Raw genomic sequence first — 9,920 nt, forward strand, 5'->3', positions numbered from 1 at the left:
AGACTGTAAGCTCGTTGTGGGCAGGGACTGGGTCTCTTTATGGTTATATTGTACTCTCTCAAGTACTTAGTGCAGTGTTTTGCACACATTAAGCACTCAATAAATATGACTGAATGAATGAATGGTGGAGTCAGCATGGTGCAGCCTCATTGACCCCGGAGCTACTGACCTTCTAATGGCTCCAGGTCCCTTAAGTCTCTTCACAGCTACTGCTCCTGCAGAGAATGAAGTTTACCGTGGGGAAAGCAACATATTATAGTCGACGGAGCACAGTCCTGGGAAACAGAAGGGCATGCGTGCTAATCCAGGGTCTACCACTTGTCTGCTGTGTGGCCTTTGACAAGTAACTTCACTTCTCTGTGCCTCAATGTAACCTCATCTTTAAAATGGAGCTAGAGATTCTGAACTCCAAGTGGGACAGGGACTGTGTCCAACCCAATTTGCTTGTATCCACCCCATCACTTAGTACAGTGCCTGGCACATAGTAAATACTTAACAAATACCTCAATTATTATTAATGTTACCCAGTCTATTCCTATCAGTCTTAATAGTGACATTTGTCAAGAATTTGTTATTGTTAAGTGCTGGGATAGATTAATAAATAACAGTTGTGGTATTTTTCAAGCATTCACTATGTGCCAAACACTGTACTAAGCAGTAAATACGAGATAATCAGGTCCCACATGGTGCTCACAGTCTAAGTAGAAGGGAGAACAGGTATTGAATCCCCATTTTGCAGATGAAGGAACTGAGCACAAAGAAGTCAAGGGACTTATCCAAAGTCACGAAGCGAGTAAGTGGTAGAGCAGTGATTAGAACACACATCTCCTTACTTCCAGGCCCGAGCTTTTTCCAGTAGAACAAGTTGCTGTTCAGTTACCAATCTCTTGCTCGAGCCTGAAGAATCCCCCTCATTTAGCACTCCTTTTTTTAGTAAAATAATAATAGTATATTTATTAATTGCAGAAGAAGGCCACGGTAAACCACTTCTATATTTTTACCAAGAAAACTTTATGGATACATATGCCAGAACAAGGTGAAGGTAGGACATTCTGGAGAAAGTGGGTCCAGGGAGTCGCTATGAATCAGGCTTTTCATGAGGTGGAGAGGTCCAGCAAGGACCCGGAAAATGGCTGGCTAAAATGGATGGCAAAGGCTGGAGTAATTCCCGAGGTAACCACATCCAAAAATCACGACACTACAGCTTAGCATTGGCATTGTGCGGCGGTCACTTCCAATGTTAATGGGTCCAGCACACATCAAATGCCTTCATGTGCACTTCTCTCTATGGTGTACCCCTCCCTGACAGCCCTTTTGCACTCCGTGCCCTGGTGGGAACATGGCAGGCAGGGATGAGAGAACACAAGTGACATCGTTGCCAAATTGTACTTTCCAAGTGCTTAGTACAGTGCTCTGCACACAGTAAGTGCTCAGTAAATACTATTGAATGAATGAATTGTACAAACCATCAGTGCTGGAAGCATCTCTTTGCTCGTTGTCCCCAGCCAAGAGGGAGAATTGTTAGAGGACTCAAATCCCAAGATTTTGCTACCTTGGCAGCCAAAGGCAAACCTAGAGACTTCTAGCCCATCTGTGAGGAATCTCAGTAAATAGACCTGGTTGTGAAAGGCAGCTGTCCTAACTTGTAAATAAGGTTTTAATGTGATTTTCTTTAGGAACTGTCAGAAGTCAGTCTCTCCTTACGGTTCGTGTTCATGCTCTTTCATGCTTCCTCTCTTGCCCCCCAGGTTGCTCCAAAGTAAGTTCACCAGAATGAATGCCACCGAGAGTGTCTTTGAGATCTTTATTCTGCTACAGCTCAGCATTGGCATCTCAGGAAATGTATTCCTATTGCTGCTTACTATCCGCACAGTCTCCACCAGCCACAAGTTCAACTCTTCTGAGCTAATCTATGTGCACCTGGCTTTGACAAACAATCTCATCCTTCTAACAAGGGGCATCCCAGGCATCTTCTCTATCTGGGGGCTGTGGAATTTCCTGGATGATGCTGGGTGTAAACTCCTTATTCATGTTCACCAAGTGGCTCGGAGTCTTGCCACCTGCACCATCTGCCTCCTGAGCATCTTCCAGGCCATTACCATCAGCCCCAGCACCACCCAGTGGGCAGGAATTAAAGCCAAATTGCCCAAGTGCATCATCCCCTGTTTCCTCTCCTTCTGGTTTCTCAGTCTCCTGATAGATGTTTCTGCACCAATATATATTATAGGCCCCCAGAATAGCACCAGGGATCAACAAACATTTATACTGAAGCACTGTTCCTTAGTGAAAATCAGTGCAGAAACTTTATTAGTAAATACTTTTGTGATTTCCTTCAGGGACCTTCTCTTCATGGGACTCATGGGCACAGCCAGTGGCTATATGGTATTTATCCTGCACATACCCCACTGGTGGGGCCGACACCTCCATGGGTCTGGCTGCTCCCCTAGGGCGATACCTGAGATGTGGGCGGCCAAATTTGTGATGGTCCTGATGGCCCTGTACCTTCTTTTTCATGTTCTGGAGACAGTCATGCTGACTGCTTTCTTGAACATGAGAAACAAATCTTTACCGGTGACAACCAACATAGATCTGTCGATCCACTTCTCTGTAATCAGTCCATTCCTGGTGATTCACAGCAACCAGAGAATGAGAACCTGTGGGAAAAGGAAATCCCACTCCTAAAATGGATTCCAACCTGGATCCTAGAGAATATTCTCTCCTCCTGAACCATTAGGGAGAATTTAGAGGGCTGAGTACCAACAGAGTTATGCAACTGCCAATGGATCAGAGCCATATAATCCCAAGGAGCTTCAGTGAAAATTGTCTCGTTCCAGTGATGATAGGATTGGAAATTGTTGGTCGATCAATTGATAGCATTGATTGAGTGCATACTCTGTAGCTCACTGGACTAGATGCTTCGAAAAGTTCAATAAAATGGTTAACAGAAATCCTGCCCTCAAGGAATTTATAATCTAGTGGGATCTAGACATTTTGCTTTAATCTGGCCTCCGTCGTGTGTGCCCTCTCTGGGCCTCAGTTTACTCTTCTTCTAATGAGATTAGGAAGGGTTTGAGAGCTTCTGGTAAAGGATGCATCCTCCACATCTCCAGATCTTAGTCTTCAGGATCATCATGGGTCCACGGAGACTGAGATCCTTGCAGGGATCTTGGAGTGGATGTATTCGAGACAGTCTGGGATGTCTCGATGTCTTCACCAGCGGATGAAGCACTATTTGGAATTTATCATGATGCTCCTGCACAAGTTTGAATCCTGCTGACAACAGTCTCCTGTATCCATCTTGACTTTCTGGACTTGTATTCCCCATGATGCTCTAGGGAGAGCGGGATTGGGAAACCAGTGACAGGAGCAGAATAAACTATGTTTTCCCACTCTTCCTATATTCCCACTCTCTTACCTTTATCTCTTCAGTTCATGTCCCTCTATTCCTTAAAAATTTCCAGTGGTCACCCATCCATCTTTGAGTTAAATAAAAACTCTTTACCCTCAGTTTTAAGACACTTAATCAGGTCTCCACTCCTACCTTAATGAACTAATTTCCTACTACAACCCAACCTGAGCACTTCACTTTGTTAATGCCCAACTACTCTCTGTACCTCCTTCTCATCTATTCTACGACCACCTTCTTGCACACGTCCTCCTTCTGGCCTGGAATTCTCTCCTTCTTTATATCTGGCCGCTCTCTCCATCTTCATAGACCACTGATAATTGCATTTCCTCTAGGAGGCCTTCCCTGATTATGCCCTTATTTCTTCTATTCACTCTCCTTTCTGCCTCTCTTATGCACCTGGGTTTGTACCTCTTACATATGTTTATACTCATTGTCTTCCCCCTCTAACACTTATGTATGTACCTTTGTACTCTGCCATTTCCCCATTCTGTAAATGTATTTTAATGTCTGTCTCCTTCTATAGACTGTAAGGTCCTTTTGGGCAGGGACTGTGTCTACCAACTCTGCTGCGGTGTACTCTCCCAAGCATTTAGTACTCTGCACATAGTAAGCACTCAATTAATATCATTTATTGATTGATTAAATAATCTCTTCAGTGTTACTCTTCTCACCCACTTTTGGGGTGCGGTTATATTGGGTTTGGAATCAATTCAAAGGGGGAACAAAAACTACTGGTCTCTCTCTAGAGCTGCAGTCAGAGAGATGTCTCCATATTAGGTTCTGAAGGACGATAGGAGGAACAAGAAACCCTACTCTCCCTCTAGACCTGTGGCCAAAGGGATGTTACAGATCATGGTTCTGGAGGACTCTAGAAAGAAAGAGCAAGAACCACTGCTCTCTATCTAGAAATGTAATCAGACTTGGGACATGGAAGGCCTGGGTGGATGATGTAGTGGTGAGCAAAACTGCTTTCCAAACATTAAACCCACATTCAATCCCCCATGAATGAGGGCAACCCAATTTTCTTATGGTCTATATTAAGAACTTAAAGTGGATGAAGCTCAGTGCTACCGATGGGGTAGATACTCAATAATCTCATGAAACACAGTCGTGGTCCCCCACCAGGTTCACAGCCCCAAAGAAGGGGTCAACAGGAATCAGCTCCTCTTTTTACAGATGGCGAAACAGAAGCCCTCTTAGGTTAAGTGACTTGCCCAGAGTCACCTGGCAGGCCAGAGCGGAGCGGAGTGGAGTCATAACTCAAACCTGGGATTCTTGACCCTTAGGCATATACTCTGTCCATTGGGCTGTGCTTTGTGTGCTTCAAGAGCTTTTGACAATGGGGCATCAAGGCCTAGAACTGCTTTGGTATTGTTCTCCAGATTTCATTCATGGTAATAGAAAATATCAGTCTAGGCTCTCTGTTGGCACAGTTGGACAGTGTTGGTTTCCCTCGTAAATTCTTGCTCATCCTTGTTCAGGATTTTGAACAGTGTTTGACATATAATAAGTACTTAACAAATGCCATCATTAGTACAATTATTATTGATAAACTCTAAAGGTGACTAATGGGTTTATTTGGTTTAAATCCCTGGGAGATTAATTGGGAAAGGCTTCTTGAAGGAGATAGGATTTTAGGAGGGATTTGAAGGTGGAGAGAGCTGGGATCTCTCTGATGTGGGAAAGTGAGGAGGGAGCGCCAAGCAGGGAGAATAGTTTGCATCAGGGGAAGGAGATGGCAGTCGAGAGTGAGGCACAGCTAGAAATTTGGCTTGGAAGAAGCAGAGTCAGTGAGCTGGGGACTAGTTAAAAGGAGAGCACAGAAGTGAGAGGAGGACAGACAGTAAAGAGCCCAGTGGGTGACTGTGAGGAACTTTTGTTGAATATGGTGGGAAGTGGGCAGTCAGTGCTGGGACTTGAGGAGAGGAGATTATATGGGGCCAGCATCCTTTGAGAATATTATTCCTCCAATAGTAGGGGAAATCAGCAAGTAGGCTGATGCAATAGCCTGATCATGATATGACTGGATGGTCACTTTTTGGGTGGAGAGGAAAGGGGTGGATCCCAAAAAGCTGTGCAAGTAGGACAAGCAGGGTTTAGGATTTATCAGATTGAATGTGACATTTGAGAGCGTGGAGTGTGTGTGGGTGCTTTATGGTATTTGTTAAGCATATATTATGTGTCAAGCAATGGTCTAGGTGCTGGGGAAGGTACGGGTCAACTTGGTCAGACACGGCCCTGGCCCTCATGGGGTTCATTGTTTATGTAGGAGGCAGAACAGATATTTTGTCTTCATTTCACAGTTGAGGAATCTGAAGCACAGAGAAGCCAAGTGACTTGTCCAAGGTCACCCAGTAGGCATTGAGAAGCAGCATGGCATAATAGAAAGATCACAGGCTCAGGGGTCAGAGGATGTGGGTTCAAATCCTAGCTCCACCACTTCTCTGCTGTGTGATCTTGAGCAAGCCACTTAATCCCCATTTTACAGATGAGGTAACTGAGGCATAGATAGGTTAAAACTGTGAGCCCCTGGTGGGACAACCTGATTACCCTGTATCTATTCCAGTGCTTAGAACAGTGCTCAGCACATAGTAATTGCTTAAAAAATACCATAATTCTTATTAATATTGTTTGGCAGAGCTGATTTTAGAATCCAGGTCCTCTTACTCCCAGGCCCCTATGTGTATGTAAATACTACACATATTACTAATAATAGCTGTGGTATTTGTTACGCACTTACTGTGTGCTAGACACTGTACTAAATGCTGGGGTGGATACAAGTAATTAGGTTGGACACAGTCTCTGTCCCGCATTGGACTCACAGTCTTAATCCCATTTTACAGTTGAGGTAATTGAGGCACAGAGAAGTGATGAGACTTGCTCAAGACAAGTGGCAGAGCCAGGATTAGAACTCAGGTCCTTCTGACTCTCAGGCTCATGCTTTATCCATTAAACAATGCTGCTTCCCTATGTATCAGTGTCTTGATAACCACTCAGCCAGTGTGGTTATGTATATGTTTTCTCAATTGCACTTTCAATTATTCATTTTGATTACTCTAGCTCTTTTGGATCTGTTTACCCCATTACAGTGGAAGTTGCTTGAGGGCAGGGAATGTGTCACTTCTTTATTTTGTATTTCCTAAGCTCCTGCACAATGCCCCACACTAAATAAATGTCACTACTACTATATAGAGATGGACTGATAGTATGTGAGTCAGGATAAGAGAGACAGTGAGACAGAGCAAAAGACAGGGGTTGCTTTTCAGTGCTAAATCTCTGAAACACTTATATACAGAAGCAATTCTCATGAAATTCTAGATCTTTTGTTCCATTAAAATGGCCAACATTAATGTGGAGTCCAGGAAGGAACAAACAATCATATATTAATTTATTTATCTATATTGCTGCCTCTCTTCCCCTCTAGACTGGGAGCTCATTGTGGGCAGAGAATCTGTCTACCACCCCTATTGTACTGTACTCTCCCAAATGCTTAGTACAGTGCTCTGCAGACAATAAGCGCTCAATAAATATGACTGGTTGATAGAGGGCTTACTGTGTGTAGAGCCCTGTACTAAATGCTTTGGAAAATACAATATGGCAGAGTGGGGAAATAGACTCCTTGCCCACAAGGAGTTTTTAGTCTTGAGGGGAGACCAATATTAATATGAATGAATAAATTACAGATATGTATATAAGTCCTGAGGGGCTCAGGATCGGGTGAATAGAAGGTAAAAGACCACATGCAAAGGTGATGCAGACTGGAGTGGGAGAAGAATAAATGAGGGTGTAGTCATGGAAGGCCTCTTGGAGGTGATGTGCTTTCAATAAGACTATGAAGATGGGGAGAGTGACCATCTGTTGGATAAGAAGAGGGGAGGGAGCAGAAGCAGGATATGTGTGAGAGATCAGTGGTGAGATAGTAGAGATTGAGGTACATTGAGTAGGTTGGTGTTACAGGACTGAAATGTGTGGGCTGGGTTGTATAGGCAATCAGGCTGGTAAGGTGAGAGGGTGATTGAGTGCTTTAAAGCCCTTGGTAAGGATCTTCAGATTTGGGAAATGATACTCTCCAGTTGAAGCAATTAGGCACCACAGTCTGATGGATATTCTCTTAGAGACAGTCGTGGGACAGGAATAATGTCAAGAGGGTATCACTCCCATCATTGATCTTCACATCAGAAATCATGGGTTAGAGGACTCTGCAGAGTAAACCAGAGATCTACAAGCACTGGATGGTGATGTCACATCAGAGAGAGCACAGGGAGCAAACCCGCCCCTCTCCGCTAGCCCCACAGCAGCCCAGCACAGTCACAGGCAAGAAATGGGCTTTAGTTATTATGCTCTCATAATATCCTGACTGGATTACTGTATCAGCCTGCTCTTGGATCTCCCTTCCTCCTGTCTCTCCCCACTCCAGCCTATTCTTCATTCCACTGCCCAGATCATCTTCCTACAGAATTGCTCTGGGCATGTCATTCCCCTCCTCAAAAATCTCTAGTGGTTGCCTATCAACCTTCTCATGAAACAAAAACTCCTCACTCTTGGCTTCAAAGCTCTCCATCACCTCGCCCCCTCCTACCTCACTCCCTGCCCTCTTTCTACTGCCCACCTGTACACTCCGCTCTTCGGCCGCTCACCTCCTCACAATCCCCCGTTCACACCTATCCCGCCAGTGAGGAAAATGGTGGTAAAGGAGAATTGTGTAGACTGGGAGGAGGTGAGTGTTTTAATTAGGTATCAAGGGATAGGGTCAGAAGCACAGGTGGAGAGGGTAGATTTTGAGAGGAGGTGAGGCATTTCTTTTTGAGATACTTTTGGGACTATTGGGAGAGTTGAAAGGGCAGAGGACGAAGTAGGAATTGGAGAGGAGCAGAGTTTTCAGAGAGATCACATCTGAAGGATTCAATTTTGTCAATAAAGTACATGACCAGGTCATTAGAGGAAAAAGATAACAGAAGGTTTTATCATGAATCACTAAATTTAATTAATGAATGGACAGATTGAAAGAACTGGGTCTTGGAAACAGGAGTTGGCACTGCAGCCCTTCTGGCAGCTGAGCTGCTCAGATTGTTGATTGGATGCCTTGAGTTATAACTATTTCATCGTGTGAAGGAGTTACATTGTTCGCCTTCCCCCATTCCCTCACCCAGTGTCGATGAGGACAAGGATCTTTGTTTAGGTGAAGCTCAGGCCTGTTTAGACAGATTCAGCCTTCAGGACCCTACCTTTCTGACTTTGAGCCACCTGGGGTGTAGTAGGAAGACTGACAGCTTCCTTGAGACTTTTATGAAGAATTTATGATGGAAATGGATAATTCCTTTTTCCAGAATGTTCTCATCCTCCTGTTGCTATGAATCACCAGGAAGAGACAGGTGACTAAAAAGTCAAATGACATCACCACGTGGATATTCACCAGCAGAGGAGACTTTTCTTTCATGTTGAGTAAAATGCTGAACACAATGGACCAACATCCTTAGAGGAAGACATAGAGAGTGACCAGAGCAATGACTCCTTTGGCTGCTCGGACCTCAGGCGTCGACCTGGGGGAATGGCCAGGGCCTTGGAGGTGTGGCTTCTGACTGTACTCATGAGCCTCATTAAGAGCAGATCAAGGCCAGAGAGCATAATACCATTTATCAGGGTGATTTCTGCACTAAGAACGGTAACTGAACAATATTTAAAATCATATGCAATGGGAATATCAGTGATGTTCTGGGGGCCTTTCACATACACCAGTCTATTAAAGTCGATCAGCAGATTGAAGACCTAGAAGAAGACAAAGCAGGGGATGATGCATTTGGATAATTTGGCTTTGACTCTGCCAACCGGGAAATGCTGGGGCTGATGGTGATGGCCTGAAAGATGCTCAGGAGGCAGTTGGTGCAGATGACAAATCCCTATCCAGTAAATAGATGTGATGATTTTGCATCCAATGATGTCCAGGAAATTTCTCCATCCCCAAGCAGAAATGGTCTCAGGGATTCAATAGATAAGAAGGTTAATGGTGATGGCCAAGGCCCAGTGACTGAGAATTAAGTCTGAGGAGCTAAGCTTGTGCCTGGAGGACACTATGTGGGCATAAAATCAAGACATTCCCTGACACCCCACTGTTGGTCTGAAACAGCATCACTGTCTCCAAGGTGGTGTCACTGATGTCCATTCATATGGAGTCAGAAGCAGGGGAAGCCTCCTGTAAGGCACAAGAGAGTGGGAGAAAGAGGGAGAGAGAAAAAACAGAGAAAGTGAGGGAGAGAGAGGGAGGGAAAACAATTATGATAGAAATAGAGGGCAGAAAGAAAAACAGTGAGAAAAGGATGGAAAATGATTGAGGGAAAGAGAACAGGAGCAAGAGCAAGAGGAAAAGAGTGAGAAAGAAAGAGGGAGGAGAGGCAGAAAGAGAGAGAAGAGAGACAGAGAGGGAAATAATTATAACTGTGGTATTTGTTAAGTGCTTATTCTGCATCAAGCACTGTATCTAACCTAGATACAAGATAATCAGGTTCTACATGGG

At 44.4% G+C, this 9,920-nt stretch overlaps 1 protein-coding gene and 1 pseudogene across 1 annotated transcript; one reads left to right on the top strand and one right to left on the bottom strand.

Moving 5' to 3' along the window:
• The first annotated feature begins 1,725 nt into the window (after positions 1 to 1,725).
• Positions 1,726 to 2,682, top strand: ORNANAV1R3091 (vomeronasal 1 receptor ornAnaV1R3091). The gene has a single exon (NM_001253483.2). It carries the CDS (start codon positions 1,726 to 1,728, stop codon positions 2,680 to 2,682), a length of 957 nt encoding a protein of 318 aa, NP_001240412.2.
• On the bottom strand, positions 8,694 to 9,569 carry ORNANAV1R-PS3209 (vomeronasal 1 receptor ornAnaV1R-ps3209 pseudogene; annotated as a pseudogene).

This window comes from Ornithorhynchus anatinus, chromosome 15, assembly GCF_004115215.2.
Source record: "Ornithorhynchus anatinus isolate Pmale09 chromosome 15, mOrnAna1.pri.v4, whole genome shotgun sequence".
NCBI classification, from domain to species: domain Eukaryota; kingdom Metazoa; phylum Chordata; class Mammalia; order Monotremata; family Ornithorhynchidae; genus Ornithorhynchus; species Ornithorhynchus anatinus.

Coding starts and splice junctions, on each gene's coding strand:
- ORNANAV1R3091 (NM_001253483.2), top strand. CDS start 1,726: ATGCTTCCTCTCTTGCCCCCCAGGTTGCTCCAAAGTAAGTTCACCAGA.